The 26,027-nt window shown below is 44.5% G+C and overlaps 1 protein-coding gene across 1 annotated transcript in view; it reads right to left on the minus strand.

Annotated features, from left to right (window-relative positions):
- RAB3IP (RAB3A interacting protein) overlaps positions 1-26,027 on the minus strand; it is a 134,300-nt gene that overhangs the window by 78,210 nt on the left and 30,063 nt on the right. Inside the window, exon 2 of the mRNA XM_082255550.1 lies at positions 2,339-2,602. Within this exon, the coding sequence (XP_082111676.1) occupies positions 2,339-2,580 (242 nt within the window). The 5' untranslated portion in view covers positions 2,581-2,602. The remainder of the gene's footprint in view (positions 1-2,338; positions 2,603-26,027) is intronic.

Genomic DNA, 26,027 nt, shown 5'->3' on the forward strand with positions numbered 1-26,027 from the left:
AATTTGCACCTCACAGAGATCGCATGTAATTTAGGAGCAGTGCGCTCCGAATTACATGCAATCTCTGTGATTGCACTAATATGAACCAGCACTAAAAAATAAATAAAAATGACAAAACTTTCCCCTAGTTTGTAGACGTGATAACTTTTGCGCAAACCAATCAAAATACGCTTATTGCGATTTTATTTTACCAAACATTTGTAGCAGAATACAAATTGGCCTAGAAGGATGAAAAAAATTTGATTATCAATTTTTTTTTTTTTTTTTTGGGAATGATATAGCAGAATGTGAAAAAAAATTTTTTATATATATATATATATATATATATATATATATATATATATATATATATATATATATATATATATATATATATATATATATATATATATATATATAAAAACCGCACAGGTGACCAAATACCACCAAGAAAACTCTATTTGTGGGAAAAAAAGTGCATCAATTTTATTTACATTCCAAAAATAATAACTATGTAGCGCCAAAGGATAAATTCATTAAATATACACAATGAGTGTCAATTAGCAAAACCTCTGTGTCTGTAAATGAATACATATAAAAATCGATCACAATCAAAGTGCAAGTGCTCTTAAATTATGTGATAAGAAAACAATCCAGGTGATAAGAACTATTTTGGTGAATAAAACAATTGTTATGATAAAGGAATAATATCACAATAAGTGCTCATGCAAAAAAATACTCACACATATGCATACAATAGTGTGAAAATAAAAATAAGTGCACCAGAGTCCATAAAAGTGGGCGATGATCTTCTAAACCAGGGGTCTTCCAACTATGGCCCTCCAGTTGTTCAGGAACTACAATTCCCATCATGCCTAGTCATGTATGTGAATGTCAGTTTTACAATGCTTAATGGGAGGTTTAGTTCTGCAACAGCTGGAGGGCAGTAGTTTGAGGATCCCTGTTCTAAACTGTGTAAGTATCAAGAGACCAAGTGCTGGTCCTTGGATAACTAAAAAGCGCCTTGGTGCATAAATGATAATGCTGGCCGCTCACCTCCTGGTTTGGCTCACAAGTTAAGAGCCAAACCCACTTTGTGCGCACACAGGTGCCAATAGGTATGGATAGGTAGCTTCCTCCTGTCCTCCCTCCGTACAAAGGTACTACTGGTGAAAGATGACCAGATCCGCAGTGTTACTGACACAATGAAGGGATAGGGTGGTCGCCTCCTCACACTCCTCTCTCCACCATCATGATACGATACATGTGTAAAACAAATACAACGATCTAGTGCTCTCTTTAACGTATACTTTTATTGGGGTAGAATAAAACAGAAAAACCACTCACATGAGCTGGCACTCAGCCAGTGCGGGCATGGACAGTGATATGGGTACTACAGCGTGTGCAGGATCCTGTTTTATTTAACCCCAATAAAAGTATACGTTACAGAGAGCACTAGATTGTTGTATTTCTTTTACACATGATAGTGGAGAGAGAAGTGTGAGGAGGCGACCACCCTATCCCCTTCATTGTGTCAGTGACACTGCGGATCTGGTCATCTTTCACCTGGAGTACCTTTGTAAAGAGGGAGGACAGGAGGAAGCTACCTATCCATACCTATTAGCACCTGTGTGTGCACAAAGCGGGTTTGGCTCATTATAACTTGTGAGCCAAACCAGGAGGTGAGCGGCCAGCATTATCATTTATGCACCAAGGCACTTTTTAGTTATCCAAGCACCAGCACTTGGTCTCTTGATACTTACACAGTTTAGAAGATCATTACCCACTTTTATGGACTCTGGTGCACTTATTTTTATTTTCACACTATTGTATGCATGTGTGTGAGTATTTATTTGCATGAGCACTTATTGTGATATTATTCCTTTATCATAACAATTGTTTTATTCACCAAAATAGTTGGTGACTATTATCACCTGGATTGTTTTCTTATCACATAATTTAAGAGCACTTGCACTTTGATTGTGATCGATTTTTATATGTATTTATTCATTTACAGACACAGAGGTTTTGCTAATTGACACTCATGGTGTATATTTAATGTATTTATCCTTTGGCGCTACATAGTTATTTTTGGATTGTTTCTGGTGTAGGGTGAATGCACTTTTATGTTGGCAGCCATTGGTCCCCATATCTGGCTATTTAGCCATTATTGGGGTACTAGCTTTTTTCATGTTTTATTGGTTAGCGCTTTAATTACTCTTTATCAAATTTTATTTACATACAGCGTTGCACAACTGCGCAATTGTCCGTTAAAGTAACCCAGTGTCGAATCGCAAAAAATGGCCTGGCCATTAGGGGGCAAATCCTTCTGGTCCAGAAGTGGTTAAGCAGAAGTTACCTTCTCCCTTTAGCATCCCGACAACTTGAGTGTCTTGGTGAAGAATACACAGGCTGTGTAGGCAGGTCAGATGCATTCAATGTGTTTGGTTGCGAAGGGTTTGAAGTGACATTTAAATGTCTGTAGATAACATTAGGTGAGGTAGTTGGTTCCTGAGGCTTTACATCAACAACACCAACATCTGGAGTTGTGGGTGATGCGAGATTCACTTCATGAAATCCTTCCAAGGGGTCACTAGCCATAGTATACACATCATCCACACACCTGAAATAAAAACAAAACACTGCTAAAAATTGAGGATTACACGCATGGTTTAAAAATAAAAAGGAAACCTGCAACAAGAGAAATATATATACATATATATACACACAAAACACATACACAGATATACTGCGTGTCAGCTGCAGCTGACAGCTCAGCATTGTATTGGGTTGGATAGGCTTCAGGAAAGGTATGTATATTGATTTCTTCTTTACAGGGTTAGATAGGTTAGGGTTAGATCGTGGATGGCTATAGATGCAGGGATTTTAGTGTTAAGGGGGACTTCTACTTTAATGCATTCTATGCATTAAAGAGGAAGTAAACCCTCCTCTGCAACTAGTACCTATAGGTAAGCCTATGATAAGACCTACCTATAGGTACTGTAGATATCTCCTAAACATGCACCGTTTAGGAGATATTTACTTTGCATGCAGCCAGTGACATCACTGGCGCATGCGCTCTGAAGGAACGGCCGCTTGGGCCATTCCTTCAGAGCCCTGTGCCGTGAACGTCGCCTCCCGCGCGCATGCGCGGGAGTAACGTCATCGCGGCTCCAGCCAATCAGATGGCCGGATGCCGCAAACCCGCAAGAAGGGCAACCGAACAGGTCACCCGTGAGAGAGGTGAGCGGTCGGCAATGCGGGGCTTCGTTCTAAGGTAAGCATTTCATAATGAGCTAGTATGCGATGCATACTAGCTCATTATGCAAAGATTGGGGGGTGATATGTGCGCTGTCACTTGGGTATTCAAATAGGAGGAATTCCTAGAATGTATTGCAGCTGATGATGATAATGAGATTAGGATAAAATCCTATCCCACCTGCAGCCAGCCCTGGTAAATTCACTAAATACCAATCAATATCAAATCGCAAAAGTGAGTCGGCGCTGGTGGGAAACAATCTCAGAAGGGGCTCAAAAGTGAGTTCCCTATTCGCATACGTGTAATACAATCTTCTTCTGATAAAATATGGTGGGAATTATCATTTACACAATTCTGTAAAAATTGTGAGAATATATAAAAACTGCTAAAATGACAAAGTAAATCCGACTGTGAAAAAGTCTAGCAAATTCCGAATCATAAAGGCTTAGTATCCGGATCCTAAAACAAATGGTGTATGTATCTTCAATATAAGTATACAGATAAAATTCTGAATCCTAAAATATGTGTCCAACTCTTACAAACAAAAATATTTCTGATAAAAGTTATAAAAAGGTATGTATCCAAATCCTAAAACCAATGGTGTATCCGTCTTTAATAAATAATAAAATCCCAATCGTGACAAGTATGTATCCGAATCATACAACACATACAAGGAGCTGCTTAAATATATGTCTAAATCCTAGACCATGTACATATCCAAATCCTAAAATATATATCCAGCTTCTACTCTCAGGCATACAACGCCAAATCACAGTATCAAGCGATAGTAATCACAGTAATAGGTGGTCACTATAAAGTAGTTTCAGATGATCTGATATCACAATCAGATAACTCCAATATATACTAATGTGATAACCATTCAATTCTGGGTGAATAAATAAATAATTAAATATAATATTAATAAATATCCGTGCATTCAAATCATACAATCCATATTGCATAGAAAATGATAAAAAATACAGGTGAATTGCAAAAATACTTCAAGTGAAATAAAACAACCTAGTGTGGTGATCAATAAATATATAGACCTAAATAAATCAATGTATGGACATAGATAAATCAAGTAGATATAGTGCAATTAGCAGTCCATGTGTGATAAAACAAGTGGTGCAATTAAAGTTGGTGCAGTGAAGAAAATAGAAAAGTTCATTCGTGCACATAGTTGCGTCACAGAAACGATTTAAATTATATCCATAAAGTCCATTGGTGTAACAAAAGTAACCGTGAAAATTGCTCCGTGACTCCAAAATCCAATGTGGTGCTGTGCACACTGATCACCTCTGTGCCACTAGCATTTTCAGAAAATTACAACAGCTGCAGATTGAAAAGGAAAGGTCATTTTTAATCAATTACAATATGATTTGTGTCGCAATTGTCTACGCTATATTATTTTGTCTTTATTTGCAGATTTTTTTCCCCCACGAAAATGGAGTTTCCTTTTAAGCCTAAAATGATTAGACACACTATGGTGACTGAATCCTTTCACTATATTGTTACTGTTCTCCTATCCTTACTGATAACTGTCTAGTAGTTCTCCCTACATACGGATTTCACGGACAGAATCGCTGACACCTGCTGCCCCATAGGGATGCATTGAGCATCCGATCAGGTCCGCCTGAAAAAACAGACAGGCGGATCGGATCGCCTGTGTGAAAGGGGCCTTAATGTATTATTTACAATCCAAGGGCAGAAATATCTTTCATGGAGTATTGCAGGATTTCTCAAAATGTACACACAACTATGTAACATTTAACCCCTTCAGCTCTCATGCCAATATGCCACCTATGCACTAGAGCCAATTTTACATTTCTGCTATAGATCTATTGATCCAGCAATAACGGTCATTACTTAAAGTAGAACTATAGGCAAAACTTTTTTTTATCTATTTGACCTCCAGGAGATTTACACCCCTTCATGACCAGGCTATTTTTTGCAATACGGCACTGCATTACTTTAACCACTTGCCGCCCGCCCGCCGTCAATTGACGGCGGAGCGGTGCGACCATTATCCTGGGAAGACGTCATATGACGTGATCCCAGAAAACAGGGCAGGCGCGTGATCGTGTGCGCGCCGCCCTGCACTGCCGGTGTCGGGGTGTCCCCGGGACACCCCCCGCCACCGGCAGGGGGGCTGTTTCCCACGTGATCGGCTGTGTTCCAATGACACAGCCGATCACAATAGAGGAGCCCGGTAGATGACCAAGCATGCGCGATCGGGAGCGCGCAGCGCGGTCATGTCGGTGGCGCTGTGTTCCGTAGGAACACAGCTGTCACCGGCAGTAGTAAACAGTCACTGACAGTGACTGTTTACTATGTGATCGGCTGTGAATCCATTCACAGCCGATCACAAAATGTAAACAAAGAGCAGTAACTCACTGTTACTAGCTCTTCTCTCCTCATACAGTTTCCAGTGTGAGGAGAGCAGAGCTAGAAACCGTGAGTTACTGCTCTGTGTACCTGCAAAAGTAAAATCACACAAATAAATGTCCCCACACAGTCCTCAGCCCCCCCCCCAATGTCACCCAACAGTCACCTCATCAGTGCCCAGAAATTGACACCCATAAGTCTACGTTCACATGTGAACGCAGCAATCCGGAAATCATTGCAAATTGCAGGACGCCTGTGTGTTGCCCGTTTTTTGCAATAGCACCCCAAACGCTGTGCGATGCCGCGATTTCCACCTGCCGAATCGCGGTAACATCGCGCAAACAACGCATGACGCCCAAAAAAGGTACAAGAGCTTCTTTTGGGCGTCATGCGTTGTTTGCGTGATGTTACCTCGATTCGGCAGGCGGAAAATCGCAGCAACATCGCACAGCGTCTGGGGTGCTATTGCAAATCATGGGCAACGCACAGGCGTCCCGCTGTTTGCAATGATTTCTGGATCGCGGGCAGAATCGCAGTGATTCTGCCCATGATCGCTACGCTCACATGTGAATGTAGCCTAAAGTTCACCGGTCACCAGAGACTGCCATCAGTACCGCTGTGCACCATCGCCCGTCACCTGTCACCCATCAGTGACCATCGCCCGTCACCTGTCACCCCATCAATCACCGTCACCTGTCACCCCACCAATCATCGTCACCTGTCACCCCACCAATCATCGTCACCTGTCACCCCACCAATCATCGTCACCTGTCACCTCATCAGTCATCGTCACCTGTCACCCCATCAGTCATCGTCACCTGTCACCCCATCAGTCATCGTCACCTGTTTACCATATACATGCAATCACTTACTGACCGCCTAACGACTACATGCGTCGGCCATTAAAAGCTAAATACTGGGGTTATGGCAGCAGATAGCCCCCATAACCCCGGTATTTTTTGAAACGGCGGGCGGTCGGCTTTCAGATAAGGGTGGTCCCAGTGGCGGATTCATCGCGGAATTACCCTTACGGTGCAGGGGAAGAGGTGCCCCTCTCCTGCTGCGTCCCAGACGTTTTCCCAGCTTACCGGACCCGCCGGCAGCGGGGAAAACTATCCGGTCCCGGATCCTCAGAGACAGGAAGTCGAGTGAGGGCAAGATGGCCCTCACTCGACTCTATGGTCTTGGAGGACCGGAGCTACGTCAAAAGACGTTGCCTAGCAACCGGTTTAAAGGGCCGCTTTTTTTTTTTCTTTTTTAGTGTAGTTGTGAGGTGTGAGGTCTTTTTGACCCCAGATCTCACAATAAAGAGGACCGGTCATGCCTATTTCTATTACAAGGGATGTTTACATTCCTTGTAATAGGAATAAAAATGATCAAAACATTTTTTTTTTTAAACTGTGTAAAAATAAAAAAATAATAAATAAAATAAATAGGAAAAAAAAATAAAAAATTAAAGCGCCCTGTCCCCGTTAGCTCGCGCGCAGAAGCAAACGCATACGCAGGTCCCGCCCACATATGTAAACGGAGTTCAAAACCATACATGTGAGGTATCGCCGCGATCGTTAGAGCGAGAGCAATAATTTGAGCCCTAGACCTCCTCTGTAACTCTAAGCTAGTAACCTGCAGAAATTTTTAAAATGTTGCCTATGGGGATTTTTAAGTACCAATGTTTGGCGCCATTCTGTGAGCATGCGCAATTTTGAAGCATGACATGTTGGGTATCTAATTACTCGGCGTAACATTATCTTTCACATTATGGAAAAAAATTGGGCTAAATTTACTGTTTTCTTATTTTTTAGTTCAAAAAAGTGAATTAAAAAAAAAAAAATAAATCACATTTGGAAGACTGCTGTGCAAATATGGTGTGATAAAAGATATTGCAACAATCTCCATTTTATTCTCTAGGGTCTCTGCAAAAAAAAAATATATAATGTTTGGGGGTTCCAAGTAGTTTTCTAGCAAAAAAATGATTTTAGCTTGTAAACACCAAGTGTCAAAAATAGGCCCAGTCTTAAAGTGGATAAATGGACAACTTTGTGAAAAGTGCTACTTGGATGTTAGGCCTATGTATGTGGCCAGGCTGTGAAAAAGTGTTACACATGTGGTATCACCATACTCAAGAGGAATAGCAGAATGTATTTTGGGGTGCAATTTGTGCTATGTACATGCTATGTGTTAGAAATATTGCATAAATGGACAGCTTTGTGTAAAAAAAATGTGTTTTCATTTTCTTTCCACATTTTCCAAAAACTTGTGGAAAAAAATGACATATTCAAAAGACTCATTATGCCTCAAAAATTATAAGTTGGGCTGTTTGCTTTCCAAAATGGGGTCATTTTATGGGGTTTTCCATTGTCCTGGTGCTCCAGGGCCTTCAAAAGTACGATAGGTTGTCAGGAAATTATATGTGTAATTTGTGCTCCTAGAATGCCGGACGGTACTACTTGGATGTTAGGCCTCTGTATGTGGCCAGGCTGTGAAAAAGTCTCACACATGTGGTATCGCCATACTCAGGAGGAGTAGTAGAATGTGTTTTGGGGTGTAGTTGCAAGTATACATATGCTGTGTGAGAGAAATAACCTGTTAATACGTCAATTTGTAAAAAAAAAAAAAAAAATCTTCATTTTGCAAAGAGTTGTGGGAAAAAATGACAACTTCAAAAAACTCACCATGCCCCTTATTAAATATTTTGGAATGTCTACTTTCCAAAAAGGGGTAATTTGGGGGGTATTTGTACTTTCCTGACTTTTTAGTGTCTCAAGAAATGAGATAGGCCTTCAGTATATCAGGTGTGGTCAAGTGTGATCAATTTTCAATGATTAGCACCATAACTTGTGGACTCTATAACTTTCACAAAGACCAAATAATATACACTTATTTGGGTTATTTTTACCAAAGATAAGTAGCAGTATAAATTTTGGCCAAAATTTGTGAAGAAAAATTACTCATTTGCTAAATTTTATGACAGAAACAAAGAAAAATGCGTTTTTTCACAATATTTTCAGTCTTTTTTTATTTATAGCACAAAAAATAAAAAACCCAGTAGTGATTAAATACCATCAAAAGAAAGCTCTATTTGTGTGAAAAAAAGGACACAATTTTTTTATGGGTACAGTGTTGCATGACTGAGTAATTGTCATTCAAAGTGTGAGAGCGCTGAAAGCTGAAAATCAGTCTGGGCAGGAAGGGGGTGAAAGTGCACTGTAGGCAAGTGGTTAATTGACAATTGCACTGTTGTGCGATGCTGTATCCAAAAAAAAAAAAAAAATGTATATCAATTTTTTTTCAACAAAGCTTTCCTTTGTTGGTATTTGCACTATAAACAAAAAAAGATTTACAATTTTGAACAAAAAAAAAAGGGTTATACAGCCGATATGGATATCAGAGACTGCGTCCGTCAATGAACGATAGAGAAATTATATATTTTTTTACTTTCTGCTATAAAAAGATGTCCAATAAAAAAAAGTGCTACATATTTTTGGTGAAAACAATCCCAATAGCTATACAGGCGGTCTCAGGGTTACAAACATGATTGGGTTTGTAGGTTTGTTCTGAAGTCGAATTTGTTTGCAAGTCCGAGCAGGTACATTTTTTAAGTGTAGCTCCAGCTAAGATTGTTTAAGTTGTTTTGGTTAGCATAGGGAAGGGTTAACACAGAAATTACTCCTGCGCTTGAGGGGTTGTCTTGCGGCTAGTATGCTGATAATGCAATTCAGGTTTGATGCGTTGTCCCGGCTGTACTGCCACTCTCAACAGGTCGTAGTAACCCAAACAAGACTCTAAAAAAGAGCGGACACAGGGCGCACCAGCCTAGCAGTAAAATGTACAATAAAGGACCACCAAGAGTCTCTACTGAGCATCTTCCGCTAGTGCAGGCCGTGGTGGGATGTGAACCACCAAAAAAACGTTTATGCATTTCGGGGTGACCCCCCTTCCTCAGAGCTCTACATTTCTGCCCGTGTTTCACATTTGCCTTGTAAGTATAATGTGTATGCAATTCCATTTATAATAAATTGTTTTAAAGATAATGCGCTAGACTTATCCTGAATTATGCAAGTTGGACCAGGCAGATAGGTGGCGAGTATACGGGGTGACTCACCTTACGCATGTTTTGCGGGAGGGGCCCCTCCTGACTTTTGAGCAGCTTAAGGAGCGATTCTCGCTGCCGGACAGTATGCGGTTTTATTACTTTCAATTGCGACACGCGATGGGGGTGCAGGCAGCCCGGGGACAGCTCTTCCTGTCCCCGACTCCTGTTTTCTTCCTTATGCAACAATATACGGACACCAAAGGCTTCATATCCGGCTGCTACACCTCTCTTCTGGGTTCGTTTTTGGAAAAATACCCGAGCCCGGCTTGTGACCGTTGGAGCGAGGATGTGGGGGAGATCCCGGGGGAACTGTGGGAGGAGGCCTTGGAGGCAGTTCATAGCTGCTCTCTCAACGTCTCCCACCAGGTGTCGCAGCTTTACATCCTACTTAGAGTGCATCACACCCCCCTGAAGCTTCATGCTATGGGTCTTCGCGACGATGATCTCTGTGGACGATGTGGAGGATAGGTTTCTGAGAGATGCCGCCGCTCGGGCGCTCTTTCAGGCCCGTTTAATCATCTTGAGACACTGGATAGCGCAGGCAACACCTACGTACAGGATGTGTCTTGAACAGATAGGTTCCACTTTACGTATGGAGAAGGTTATATACCAACATCGGGGGGTGCCCCAGAAATTCTCAAAGGTATGGGGAGTATGGTTGAAGACCCGGTTCACACTACTGCGTGTGCCGGGTTCGCATGTCATGTCGGAGCGCACTGCTCCGACATGACATGCGATCAGCTGTGCGGTGCGAGTTTAGCCATACAGTTTGTATGGCTAAATTCGCACCGCACCCGCAGCAAAGACGCACAGGAGGCATTTTTGCTGCCGCATCAGGATCGGATCGCACAGCGGTTCACACTTGTGCAATCCGATCCTGTGCGAACTGCACGATCGCACTGCGATATGCGATCAAACTGGGGGTGTCGTTAAGATTACATTGACACCCCCAGCGGATCGCATATGGCAGTGTGAACTGCCGGGGGTGCGTGTGCGATGCGGGAACAGGCTGCGAATTCGCAGCCTTCCCGCATCGCAATAGTGTGAACCGAGCCGAACAGTCCGGGCATGGCCCCTGATGATCTCGTTCTGGACCGTTTGTTATTGTAATTCCTTGGGTGTTGATTTCTGGTTCGAATGTCTGGGGTGGGGGAGTTCCCTGCATTTGCATTTCCATATACTATGTTCTCTTTTCTGTAGATCGAACTGTACCTATGTGTGATAAACTTGGGGGGACTGTGGCATGGTGTGGACTATGTAATGTTTATGGTTTGATGCTGCCATCCGATAGTGTCTCTTTTATTGAATGTAATGGTGTGAATTTTTCTCAATAAAGCTTTTCTTGATTTAAAAAAAAAAAAAAAAAAAAGATAATGCGCTAGGCTGGTGCGCCCTCTGTCCATTCTTTTTTAGGAAGGGTTAACACCCCTGTATCATTTGTTTTGCTGTCTGTACCTCGTTTAGAAGCTGTCACCTCACTTTCTGTCCCAATTTTGGGTTGTTGGGAAACAAAAATTAGTTATAAGGCTTCAGTAGAGACACCTTTTTCCCCATGAGAACTCTTATAGGTAGGGATGCACCGAAATGAAAATTTTGGGCCGAAACCGAAAATGCAGGATGCCATTGGCCGAAAACCGAAAATGACTTTTTCCCCAAATAATTTTAAAATAAGTAGAAGAGGGGCATACGCCAAAAACAGGCAGCGACGTACACCTGTCGCTGCCACCCTGTCACAGTATATGTACTGTGATGGGTTGGCAATAGGTTAATTTAATTACCAATGGTATTAGTATTATGCAGCATGAGGGGGTTAATGTATTGTCACTGATGAATTAGTGACCGACCAGTGGCAGTTAATTAACCCCTTTGTGCTGCATTGGTGCAACCAGTATCAGTGCAACCAGTGTTAATTAACACTGATACTGGTTGCACTAATGCAGCACAAAGGGGTTAATTAACTGCCACTGGTCGGTCACTAATGCATCAGTGACAATACATTAACCCCCTCATGCTGCATAATTAATACTAATACCAATGGTAAGCTGCCTCACCCCTCCCCCCCCCCCCCCCCCATCAGCCTCAGCGTCCCTCTCTGTCCATGAATGAAGTGACACACCGGGAGGGAGGGCGTTGGGGAACGGCCGCTAATATCTTGAACTATGTGAGCCTTAACTTCGTTCATTCATATACATCGTGAATTGAAGAGGACACTCCGGGCGGGGGGGGGGGGCGGGGCGAGCGGCCGCTAATAGATAGCACTATGTGATGCTTCCCTGTCAGCTCAGTGGTACTGTGTGTGAATGAGAACTGAGCGGATACCGGGCGGGGGGGGGGGCCGGAGGAGCGGCCGCTAATAGATACAACTATGTGAGCCTTCACTTCACTTACATGTCAGGCACGTATCTCCTCTGACATGTAAGTGAAGTGAAGCTCTCACATAGTTGTATCTATTAGCGGCCGCTCCTCCCGCCCCCCGCCCGGTGTCAGCTCAGTTCTCATTCACACACAGTACCACTGAGCTGACAGGGAAGGATCATAGTGCTATCTATTAGCGGCCGCTCGCCCCACCCCCCACCTGGCATGTCACTTCATTAATGCACAGATATCGTAGTAGGGACGTCAATTGAGAGGCAGGCGGCCGGCCAGAGGCGGGACTTTTAAAACCTGCCCTGCGCTGCGCCCTCCTCCTTCCTCACGGCGGCCATATTAATTTCGGCACTGTTAACCCATTATCGGCCGAAATGAGATAGGCTCATTTTCGGCCGATAATTTTGGTGGCCGAAATTTCGGTGCATCCCTACTTATAGGAGTGAATTTTGCCTTCCTAAGGCTAGATTTCTCCTCACTTCCTGTTATCTCTCTCCGTTTGTAAGTAGTAGTAGTTTGTAAGTCAGATGTTTGTAACCCAGGGACCACCTGTATATTGATTGGTTTGTGCAAAAGTTGTAGCATTTAAAAACTATGGTATATATTGGAAAATATATATTTATTAGTAATGGAAGCAATCAGAACCTTGTAGCTGGATTGTCATATTGCGGCGGACAGTCGGGACACTGACTGACACTTTGGGGGAGCCAGTGATACCAACACAGTGATCAGTGTTAAAATTTATGCACGGCCACTGTACTAATGACTCATTAAACATCTAGGGTGCGATCAAAGGGTTAAACTGTGTGCCTAGCCAGTGTTTCACTGTACTATGTGTGCTGCTTTTACTCAGGGAAGTGATAGATTTTATTCCCTGCTTTTCAGAACACAAAATACAGGAGGGGGGGGGGGTCACCCTGAAGCAGTATAGCTGCTATGGGGCAGCCCTTAAGTGGTTATTTTACAACCCAACATTTGGGGTTTTCTTACTTTCAATGATAATGGTAAACAGGACAAACAGAGGGGGGTGAATCGTGGGGCACAGACAGCAATAAAAATTGGCAGGTGTTCTAAACCCTCTCCACTCTATCGAAAATTAAAAAGTAAATAAAAAAAAAAAAAAAAAAAAAAAAGTTTCCCTTTAGTAATACTTTAAGATAACATAAAATACTGTACATATGTTTTAAAACAAAGATTACTTTTGGTGATATTGTCTTGCAATTAGGGCTGGGCGATATGGCTGAAAACTGTATCACGATATCAGTGTTTCATATTGGTCGATATCGATAATTATTGATATTTTTTATTACCCATTTAAAATAAGGACCAGGAGAAAAATGTTACATTTAAACATTTTTATTTTAAACTTAACCTTCCTCTTTTGGTAACCTAGCAACTAGGGCTGGGCGGGGAGGGAGGAGAGCTCACTGTGTGGAGGGAGGACTGAGAAGGAGAAGCGCTGTATATGTGTGTCTGACACTGACTCTGACGGACCAGGACCACCGCCGCGCCTGGATGTGATGTCAGCTGCGGGCTGTACAGGGGCTGCGCTGTGATAGGTACAGAGAACAGAACTCCCCAGTAACCGGCCACCTTTTTTAGTTTAAATTGAAAGTACTATTTTTTTTTTTCAAACTCGTTTTTTTGTACAATTGTTTTTTTCGCCTTTTTCCGCTTGTGCAGCCAGCCCCCGCGTAACTACACACACCCTGGGGCTCCAGCCAGCTCGTAGTCCGCCGCACAGGAACCGAACTCCCCAGTAACGGACCACCGCCGCGCCTGGATGTGACGTCAGCTGCGGGCGGTGCGTCTGTACAGGGGCTGCGGCGCACTGTGATAGGTACAGAGAACTCCCCGGCCTGGATGTGACGTCAGCTGCGGGCGGTGCGTCTGTACAGGGGCTGCGGCGCACTGTGATAGGTACAGAGAACTCCCCGGCCTGGATGTGACGTCAGCTGCGGGCGGTGCGTCTGTACAGGGGCTGCGGCGCGCTGTGATAGGTACAGAGAACTCCCCGGCCTGGATGTGACGTCAGCTTCCGGGAGAGGAAACGGGCGGTGCGTCTGTACAGGCCAGGGGCTGTGATAGGATAGTACCTATCCTATCACAGCCCCTGGCCTGTACAGACGCACTGCCCGCTTCCTCTCCCGGAAGCTGACTGACGTCACATCCAGGCCGGGGAGTTCTCTGTACCTATCACAGCGCGCCGCAGCCCCTGTACAGACGCACCGCCCGCAGCTGACGTCACATCCAGTCGCGGCGGTGGTCCGTTACTGGGGAGTTCGGTTCCTGTGTGGCGGACTACGAGCTGGCTGGAGCCCCAGGGTGTGTGTAGTTACACGGGGGCTGGCTGCACAAGCGGAAAAAGGCGAAAAAAACATAGTACTTTCAAGTTATAATATCGAACGTTTTATCGTTCAATTTTTTTATTGCTATCGATCACGTGACTATCGCGATACATATCGGTATCGTTTTATCGCCCAGCCCTACTTGCAATAACGATTTTTTAAATGTAATCATTGGCAAAAAAAAGTTACAAAACTAAGAAAAGAAATGCTGTTTCTAGCCTAATCAGCTAGTTTAAAAATGGTGTTACTGTACATAAAAACCCTAAATTATACCAGGAGATGGACTCTGCAAAGCTTTTGCAAAAATGTTCAAACACCTGAAGGTAGCAGCATAACACCCATGTTCTATGAATGGATTCCTGTGCCCTGTACAATAAAGATTAAAGCTATATTTGCACGGGCGACTAGCACAGATGCAAATGACAGTGGCAGGAATCTAATTCCTGCAGTTGATTCTGCCATCTACAGTGCTCAGCATAAATAAGTACACCCCAATTGATTTGTCAGAAAACCATTTATTTTACTTTCATAATGAACATTTCTATGGGACACTGTACTACAAAATACTCCCACAAACGCGGGCCATTGATTGCAACCAAGATTTGTTAATTGCACCAAAAAAAAGTATTTTTCCCTAACAAATTCATTCAAGACCATGTTGCAAAAATGAGTACACCCAATGAAAGTCTTAGAAGCAAAGCTAAATTTTAGACAACAAAATCCTGATTATCAAGAATTCAACTACAGGTGAGACATAATATTCATTAAACAGTTGTCCAGCCTGGGGGTGGGTTCCCAGTTGGAGATTTCCTTCCATCAACAGTGCTTTTTTTTTTTTTATGCAACCTTTTACGCACGGAAAAAGTATCCTACCTAAATGGAAGACCTATGTGGTCCCCACGGTTAGGCAGTGGAGAGAGTTGGTGAACCAGGTGCTGCCTTTTTATAAACTGACCTATATGGGTCAGAACTGCCTGAAAAAAATAAAAAAAAACAATTTGGGGTGCATGGGGTGAAGCGAGAGGACTGTTGCTGATTACCAGGTCTGCCTCCCCATCTCTTCCCCTTCCTTCCTAACCTTTTCCTTCCATTCCCCTTTCTCTCCTTGGATCTGATACCTATCCCTCAGTCTTCCCTACTCGCTAAGTTTTCAACAAATAAAATGGAGCTCCTGAATTGAGTAACTTGCATTCTGAATATAGAGTAATACGCTAAGACACTATGGGGTTTATTTACCAAATGTAAATCCACTGTGCACTGCAGGTGCACTTGGAAGTGCAGTCGCTGTAGATCTAAGGGGAAGATCTGAAATGAGGGGAAGCTCTGCCGATTTCTATCAAGCCAATTATGTGCATGCAAAAAAATGGATTTTTGTAAAATCTTACCGTAAAATCCTTTTCTCTTAGCTCATCGACAGACGTAGTCCTCGGTGATACACCACCTTCGGGTTATGTTACCTCCGCAGGAGCAGGACTAGACAGGAAATTAAAAAGCTCTGGCCACACCCTAGGGCAGTCCCAGAGGGTATATCCTCTCTCTCTCTGCCTCAGCAAATCAGTTATGTGAAAAAGCAGTGCTTAGAGAATTTAACCCAACCCAACTCCAAAACAGAGGGGCGGGGACTACGTCTGTCGATGAGCTAAGAGAAAAGGATTTTACGGTAAGATTTTACAAAAATCCATTTTTCTCTAGCGCTCATCGACAGACGTAGTCCTCGGTGATACACCACCTTCGGGACGTCCCAGAGCAGTATCACAACTGAGGGGTGGGAAAATGGAAATCAAATCCCAATCTAGAAGGCCCAACCGGTGCCAACTAGAAGTTTACAATGCTCATCCTTAATGATGAGACTCAACAAAAAAATTTTTCAAACAGAAAAAAAAACCCTCGAGGTAGACCACCGGTCTCCTCAAATTGCGGCCTGCAAAACCTTGCGGCCAAATGAGGCATCCGCCGATGCCGTCACATCAATTTTATAGAATTTAGTAAAGGTATGTACCGACGACCAAGTGGCCGCCTTACATACCTGGACCACTGACGCCTGATGGCGAAAGGCCCAGGAAGTACTGAGCGCTCGAGTGGAGTGCGCCCTAACAGGGAACGGAGGACTCTGACCCTTAATAGAATAAGCCTGTACCACCGTTTGTCTAATCCATTTGGCAATGGTCGCGGCAGATGCAGGCAAACCCTTTCTGGGGCCATCCGTGATCACAAAAAGTGAATCCGTCTTACGGAATGATTCCGTAGCTTTCAGGTATACCCTGATTGCCCGAACCACATCCAAGGAATGCAACGCATGTTCCCGATGATGCTTGGGCTGAGGACACAAGGAAGGTAGTACAATATCTTCATTCAGATGAAAATCTGAAACCACCTTAGGAAGAAAAGATGGCTTAGGATGAAGTACTACCTTATCCCTATGAATCACTAGGTATGGGGACTGGCATGATAATGCAGCCAGTTCTGACACCCTGCGAGCAGAAGTAATAGCCACCAAGAAGACCACCTTCTGGGATAAAGTAAGCAAGGGAATCTCCCTGATGTTTTCAAAGGGAGGTTTCTGTAGAACCGACAAAACCAAATTAAGATCCCAGGGCGGTAAGGGCGCGCGGACTGGAGGAGCCAGGTGCCGCACCCCCTGGATGAAATTCCGCACCAAGGATTTGGTAGCTAAAGGCTTCTGAAAGAAGATTGCTAATGCTGAAACTTGACCCTTGATGGTGCTCAAGGCTAGCTTCTGCTCAACCCCTTGTTGCAAAAAGGCCAATATTCGAGACACCGAATAGGTACGTGGAGGAAATCCTAAAGATTCGCACCACGCAATATAAGTCTTCCATGTGTGATAATAGACTTTGCTGGAAGTCGCTTTCCTTGCTTTAATAAGGGTAGGAATGACAGAAGTAGACAAACCTCTGTCCTTCAGTACTTGGGTCTCAATGGCCAGGCCATTAAAACCAGCGACTGTAAAGCACGAATGTAAATAGGTCCTTGAGACTACAGACACTCCCTGAGACGAAGTTCCCACGGAACGTCTGCGACTAACCTGTCCAAGTCGGCCAGGCCGGCTTGAAGAGGCCAGCCTAGAATTTCTAGGACCACTGGCGCTGATTGGATCTGAACCAGGCGTCCCTAGAGGTATCTGGCCCCGACCATCCGAGAAAGTCTGGTCGTTTTCTGTTCCCACACATTTATCAGATACCTGATAGTTATCAGGCAAGGTGATCTTTTCTGGTTGAACCTCAGGGACCGAAGTCACCCGACTAGAGGCTACTTGGCCTATCTGGTCAATCAGATCCGATTCCTGTGAGGTATCGGGACTAATCTTAGGAAAAGGTAAAGGAAAAGATCTATACAGGGAACGGTAACTACCGCTTCCTGTACTTAAATGTTGGAAGGGAAGAATCGCACCGGTAGTAGTGGTTGATGCTCGATCTAATGTCCTGAATACCGGTGAAAACGTCCCCCCACCCTGAAATTGGGTGGGGGCGCACCTTCAGGCTGTGTACTCCTTTACTTCGGGTTTGGCTGGGTTGGTCCTCTGCTTGTCCGACCAGCCCTTCTTGAACCCTCCTGGAGGAGTCTTGCCTTTCCCGGAAGTACCAGCCGGGCGTCCTTTATGGGCGGTAAAGAAAGGTCCTCGCTTGTTGCGAGGTTCCTTAGCTTTTGCAGCCTGTGGCAAAAAAGTACTCTTGCCCCCGGTGGCATCCTTAATGATTTCATCTAGGTTGGCTCCAAATAGACGATTCCCCTGGAAAGGGAGATTGGTCAAAGTCTTTTTGGAACCTAGGTCAGCTGACCAGCATTTTAACCACAGCACACGTCTGAGGATCACTGCTAACTTAGATGCATGCCCTAACAAGGGAGTAGTGTCCAAGGCTGCGTCACAGATAAACCGTAGCCCTTGTATGATCTGTTCCATCAAATCAGATGTCTCCTGGGGAATATCTTTTCCCCTAAGATCTTGGCGTACCATCTTCGCCCATTCTGTAAGTGTCTGGGAAACTAGACCAATAACAATTACTGGTCTAAATGCTGACCCTATCAGAGAAAAGATAGTGCGGGACTCCGCTTCTATCTTTCGATCCACCGGATCCTTAAAGGACGAAGTGTCCTCCACTGGAATAACCGTGGCTTTATTCAGCCTGGAAATAGGCGGATCCACGACTGGTGGTACCGTCCATTTCTTAATGATGGATTCCTCAAATGGATAGCGTCTAGCAATACGCTTGGAAATAGTAAAGGTACGTTTAGAATGTTCCCATTCTCCTTTAATCTGATTTCCAAAACATTTAGGTACAGGAAAAGCCTTCGCCGTCTTGATGGGCTTATTAGTCCCAAAAGGCCTCTCTGTTTCAGTTGCCTCTGCCGGTAAAGCCTCAAGTTTTAAGGTTTCTTGCACTGCCACAACTAGTGCGTCCACCAATGCTTCTTCCTGAATTATAGCAGGAGAAGAAGCTTCCTCCTCACTGTCTGAGGGGGCTTTACCTGGGATAGCAGCCCTTGCAGAGGAACCTGCAACTGCAGTGACCATCTCTGAATCAGAGTCAGAGGTGTCAGATAGTATAGGGGTAGGCGGGGGTCGCTTCCTTGACCCCCGTCCCTGACAGGCCGCCTCCACCCGAGCCACCATAGACTCCAAAATTGCTGTAAATGACTCTATACTCTGTACACCGGCGGGTCCCGAGGCCCCCTCGAGGGAAACAGGTGGGGGAATCTGTGTGGCAGGGTCCATAATAACTCCAGTTACTTCCTGGATGATATAATTCAAAGTAAAGAAAAACTTTTTTTTTTTTTTTTTTTTTGACCCTCAGCGCCACAAAAAACCCCTTAGTGTTCCCTGCTAGGGATCCCTATCGATCGAGAGAGAGAGAGAGATAGACCCCCAGGCTCACCACTTGATGTTCAGAGTTGAACTGCAACAGCTTACAGCGCTGTCTTAGACAAACAGGAAGTCTTTTGGCTGGCTGCCCAGGAAGAAAGGAGGCGGCTCCGCCCCTCTGTACGCCTTCCGGCGCCTCCCCCAAGCTCCACGAGGTGTAGAATCACCTAAAACATGGCCGCCCCCATGCTGGAGACACGAGGCTACGCCAAAATGGCGGCTCGTGCGATCCAGCAAAAAAAATGGCGGCGGCCTGTGCTGACTAGCGGTGTGCTGCAGGCACACAACACTCTCTCTGCATGGGGATATGGCGTGTTTGGCGGTACCGGCCCTGGCGGACCGCATGGCCGTTCGGGAGGCCTGCTATTAGCTGGAGATCTGACTTGGAAGGCAGTCTACATGTCCATGGCTTCTGACTGGTAGGTAGCTTATACTTAACCCAGAATGCCACAGATTACATCTTTAAAACATGTATACAATAGATTGTTAGCTCCCAAACCAAGCCTCCTGGTTTTTGCACACATAAAATCACACTCAAAGTAGGAGGATTTGTGACATGTTATAGGATAGAAAGAAACTCTTTCTTACCATACAGAGAGGGGCCCGCGTTCACCACAAAACCCGTCAGGGAAAACAGGGGGAACATACTACTCACCATACCGGAACCAGGCGGGCACCAACTCCTGACAGTACCCCTCTCCACCGGGGCGGGAGGGCTGTCGACCGATACAGACGCCGTGACTCATGGTCTTTGGCGTTTCAGCGAGACGTTTAACTCGCGGGTTCAGTCCTTTAATGGGACTTTGTCGCGGCCGACTCAGCGCGGAGCTATGGCCTGCACGCGCTCGTAGGCTGAACTGGGGTGACCACCGGATCTCAACATCCAGCCCGTCGCCCAGTTCAGCTTTCTTGCTTGAAGATCTCACAGGAACACCGGAGAAAAAAAAGCTGTCCAAAAATCCTTTTAGAAAAAAATTTCTTGCCAGGACCTAAGATCCCAGCAAGGTATCTAGGTCCTTACTCCTAACTAGACAGAAAATAACTGATTTGCTGAGGCAGAGAGAGAGAGGATATACCCTCTGGGACTGCCCCTAGGGTGTGGCCAGAGCTTTTTAATTTCCTGTCTAGTCCTGCTCCTGCGGAGGTAACATAACCCGAAGGTGGTGTATCACCGAGGACTACGTCTGTCGATGAGCGCTAGAGAAATGCTGCTTTTTTTCTCCTTGCATGTCCTTCTTGGATCTACAGCGACTGTACTAGTAGTGCAGAGTCGATTTGTCTTTAGTAAATCAAGCCCTTAGTTTTACTTGATGGCTGTTCCTCTAGGTTATATATGATATTGCCTTACACGACTTGTTGTCATCAGACTCTGGCAACTGCTAGAGTAATAATATACTGATCTGTACCCATTTTGTACCATTTTACATTTTGGAATTATGGAGGAGGAGGAGGAGAAATGTCACAAAACTGAGAAAGAAAAGAATTTCTTTACACAAGAAAGGTGAAGGTTTCAAGATCAGCAAAGCTTTACTTGTTAGAAAACTGTAGCAAAAGTGATACAAAATATTAACAAAGATGGAACTGTCTGCAACCATCTCACAGAGATGTCCAGGCCATCCACCGAAGTTCAACACCTCGACAGGAGTGTTTTCTGATGAGAAGGGTTGAGAGCAAAAAAAAAAAAAAAAATTGCCTAGCAAGTTCACTGCAGTTAGCTAAAGAAGTAGAAAGCCAAACTGGGGTTATTGTTTCCCATTAAACAATAGGGCACTGCAGAGGAATGGCATGCATGGTTGACTACTTGGAATCTGTACTATGGAGTGATGAGACCTAGATAAATCCGTTTGAAACTGATGGCTTCAAAACTGTATGGCTTCGCAAAGGTGAGGAGTACAAAGAAAAATGCATGGTGCCTACAGTGAAACATGGTGGTGGCAGTGTCCTTCTGTGGGGCTGCATGAGTGCTGCTGGTGTCGGGGAGCAGAATTTCATTGATGATATCATGAATTCACAGATGTACTGATCTATATTGAAAGAGAATATGCTACCATCACTCTGTGCCCTTGATCGTCGTGCACATTTTTAACAGGACAATGATCCAGAACACACATCTAAGACCACTGTGGTATTTCTAAAGAACAGGATGAAAGTGATTCAGGGGCCAAGTAGGTCTTCTGATCTGAACCAAATCGAAAACCTGTGGGGAATTCGGAAGAGACAAGTTGAGGATCACTCTCCATCCAGGCTCTAAAAGAGGTGGTTCTTGAAAAATGGAAAAAGATTGATGTTGCAATGTCACAAACTTGTTAATTTCATGCCTAGAAGACTTGGGGCTGTCCTGACAAATCATAGAGGTCATAAAAAATACTAGATATAGTAGTTTTTGCTGTGGGTTTTATTCATTTTTGCATTAACTAATTTGAGTAAAACAGAAGATTTTGTAACCCCAAATTATATTAACCTTACTTTCGTGTAATTGAGCTAAACAAATGTTCTATAAAACTCAGTTTTGTCAACATTTTGGAAATTGAGATATGGATTAAAATCTTACTTTTAAAAAGGGGTGTACTCATTTACGCTGAGCACTGTATGAGCGGCTAGCTGCGACCAATGAGCCCTGTACACACAAAGTGCATCCAGCAGCGATCACCACAGATAGCTGAACCGGTCTGTCATTAAAGTGTACAGGGCATGGCAGTAGCAGTTAGCTGCTCACAGGTGGCAGATTCCTGCCACTCATTTGCACCAGGCATAGTCTCCTGTGCAAGTGTAGCCTAAGTCCCCCTTCCACACATGTCCGTTCCGCCGACGGACTCCGTTTTTCTCAGCGGGGATCGATCCGCAGATCCCCGCTGAGCAGGCGGATGACAGCGCCGTCTCCACTCTGTGTGCGGAGATGGAGGTGTCAGATCCCCGCTGTCCTCTATGGGGAAATTAAAAATGAGAACAGACTGCCTGTCTGTTCTCATCCGATCTGCCAGACGGATGAAAAATAGGGTTTCCATCCCTCCGGATTTGACAGACCGGATCGGATATCAGCAGACATGTCTCAGCTGATATCCACTGCCCCATAGAGATGCATGGGGCATCCGTTCAGATCCGCCTGAAATGGATCTGATCGGACCGTAGGTGAGAAAGGGGCCTAAATGTTTTTTTTCTTGTCAGGTTGCTTTAACTGACATCAAATCACAAAAAGTATCCCTTTGAGCAGCTGATGAATTAAACGGAACAGAATAACAGTGTTAGGGTCCTTTCACACGGCCGCTCTGCTGCTTTAGTCCGCTGCGGGACTTTTTTTTTTTTTTTAACGGAGCGGACGACATTTGTGTCATCCGCTCCGTGTGCCCGCATATCATCCCATCCGTTTGCGGATGATATGCGGACATAATGTAAGTATATGGCATAGCGGATGACACCGCTGACATCCGATTTTCCTTCCTTTCCGTTTTTTACACGGATGAAAAAATAGGGTTCTGTTCCATTCGAAAAAACGGAACAGAACTGAAAGGAGGAAAATCGGATGTCAGCGGATGGTATTCCGCTGACATCCGCAGTGCCATTCACTTACATTATGTCCGCAAATCATCCGCAAAAAAATAGGATGATTTGCGGACACACGGAGCGGCCGTGTGAAAGGACCCTTACTCAGTGTTCGACAAACCCAGGTCGCCATGGCGACCAGAAACCACGTCCTGGCTCCTGATTTGCCGCCAGCCCACTCTCTGACTGACTGCCCGGACACGCAGCTCAGAGTGTCAGGCAGCTGATGCTTCGCTCTCCCCCTCCCTGGTCTCCGTGTTTTCGTGCAGTAATCTGAAGTCCGGCTGTGTGTAACTTGAGAGGGGAGGGGGCGGGCCTCCTCTCCTCTGCCAGAGTAAGGTCCGGAATGGCTGATCTCTGAGCTCTCCTATGCTGCCCGTAGCGTCCTTATCAGGCTGGTCTTCCTCCCCCAGAGCCCACAGTAGTTCAGACCTTGGAGAAGAGTGAGGAGGAGGGGGACCCGGCAGCCCGTGGGGCCTTTACCTGACCTAGCAGGCAGACTGTCACTACTGTGAGGGAGGGGGGGAAGAGTTCTGATGGAGGATAGAGCACGGGGGCTGCCTGTGTGTGTGTTCTGTGTCCATGCTGTGACACACTGAGCTGCTGTTCTCATAGTGCAAAGTTGTTTAAGGTGTGCTGTGAGGTGGAGGAGGGGAGATGAGGCAAGGCATGCTTTAAAATTATCTTTTTATGTCCTCTGATAAAGCCCTGTGTATTATCCACAATCACCACAGGGGGACACACAGGCAGGAAGTAGCTGCAAAGAGGCAACAGAAGATCAGCAGCGCTGTGATACTTCTTTGATCCTTTTCTGTGTTTTATTTAAAATGTCACAAAAGCTTTATTTAGATGTGCAGGTGGGTGGTAAAAATGTGCTGTAAAGACATGTTTTTGCCACCCACCAACAGCCACCCTTAAGCTACAATAGGCAGCAGATGAGGGTATTTTACATGCCGCAGTCATGATGCACTAGCATAAAAAGGAGTTTCCCCTATAACAGGTTTCTAATGTCATTCTTTCTGGCCAGCCCATAACCTTGACGTAATGCGTTACATTGGAGTTATTGACTGACCGCTCTGCTGTAAGTTAGAGTTAGGGTGCGCAAATTACTTGCCCTGACAAAGCACGCTACAAAAAAAAAAAAAACTGGCTCCTAACTTTTTTAGCTGGCTCCTAGATTCATAGCAAATTTGTCGAGCCCTGCCCTTACTTTGCATCTCTGACTGAACAGTGTTTATTAACACTTTAAAGTATAAAAAAAATCCGCACCACAGATACGGGATCTAATTAGTTTCTATTTAATCTCTAGCAATACACACCAAACTGAGCATGTGCCGAGTGCCTCCAAGGCTCTGTTCTATCAAGAGATGTATTAGCGACCATAGAAGATGGGAGGATCAGAAAAGACATAACAAGCATGCTTTATATGCATATATAGCCTGATTTTACTGTTGTAGGTTTAGAGCCGGTTCACACTACCATGACCAGAAAGTCGCCCCATGACTTGGAAGAGACTTGGAAGAGACCGGCGACTTTGTCTGTGGGGAATGCCTGGCTAATCTCTTTCTTCTTCCTGGAAAGTCTGATAACAAGTCGTGTCAATTAAGATAAGGAGGCGACTCCCATTGAAGTATATGGGACAGTCGGATCACAGGTCGCCTCAAAGTAGTACAGGACCCTTTTCTGAAGTCGGAGCAACTTCAGTCGTGCCAATTAAGACGACACTGATTGATTAACATTGCTTTTGTTATGTCAAGCGACCTGGGGCTACACAAGTCTTCTCACAAGTCGTGCTAGTGTGAATGGGCTCTCAGTAACACTATGCAACACATCAGCACAGGGCATGACCATGATCAAACAACAAGTCATGTGATGGGAGCTAGAAAGTCTTCAGAAACACTATTACAAATTAACTGTTCAGGCTACCTAAAAACAGGTTTCTACAAAGGGTGCTACATCATTTTTTTAAATGTCCACTTTCATTTCGTGTGTGAACCCAATTTAACCACTTGCTGACCACCCTAAAGTTTATTTACTGCTACAGGGCGGTCGTGCTGCGCAAGATCACCTATATATACACGTGATCTTGCACTTCTGGGTTTTAGGCACGAGAGGTCGCCACCAACGGCTCTCTTCTGGTGTATTTCCACACAGTGGGAGCTGATCAGGGGGTCCTGCGATTCCGATGTCTGCCGGCACCCACTGATCATTCTGTACACAGGCAGAACAGCGATCTGCCTATGTTCTGTCAGTTCAGAAGGCATAGATCCTGTATACAATGTATATCAATATACACTTTTTTGGGATTTATTTTACCAAAAATATGTAGCAGAAAACAAATTAGCCTAAATTGAAGAAGAAATTAGATTTTAATTTTTTTTTTTTTTGTTATTGGGCGTGTTTTATAGCAGGAAGTAAAAAAATAAAAAAACATTTTTTTCAAAAATTATTGGTCGTTCTAGGTTTATAGTGCAAAAAAAAAAAAAAAACCAGGAGGTGATCAAATACCACCAAAAGAAAGCTCTATTTATGGGGAAAAAGCACAAAGCACATATGTTTTGTCTGGGTACAGTGTCACACGACAGTGCAATTGTCAGTTAAAGTAATGCGGTGCGGTTTTGCAAAAAATGACCTGGTCATGAAGGGGGGGTAGATCTTCCGGAGCTGAAGTGGTTAATATTTCTGTACTCACAGAGGCAGATTTACTAAAGGAGTTAAGAATCTTCAATGAATAAAATGCGCTAACATTTACTTAACCACGTTGGACCCAGCGTAATTTTAAAATGGGATCAGGGGCTTTTAGACGCACTGACGGAATCAGGAAGAGACGTGTATTATATCACTTCCTGGTCCAGAAGTGTCTTTCCCTGAGAGTGCTGCCTGGGGAAGCAATTAATGGAGCATGATCTGTGCTCATTGGCTCCAGTGGAGTACACAGGTTTAATAAAGTGGCCTCCAAACTGCGGCCCTTTGCTTACCTTTTTCCAGGCCTTGGGACACTAATGCTCTCAATGATTTTTAGGCACTAATCCTCCTGACACCACCAAGGGGACACTATTCTCCCGCTGATGCCAATGGTGGGGCGCTATTACTTTCACTGATACCAGATGGGGCACTGTTCCTCCTCCTACTGACTACAGGCTCTAACTTTTTTACTCCAAATAACCACCAAGG

The sequence above is a fragment of the Pelophylax lessonae genome, assembly GCF_965119305.1.
Source record: "Pelophylax lessonae genome assembly, chromosome: 4".
Taxonomy (NCBI): Eukaryota; Metazoa; Chordata; class Amphibia; order Anura; family Ranidae; genus Pelophylax; species Pelophylax lessonae.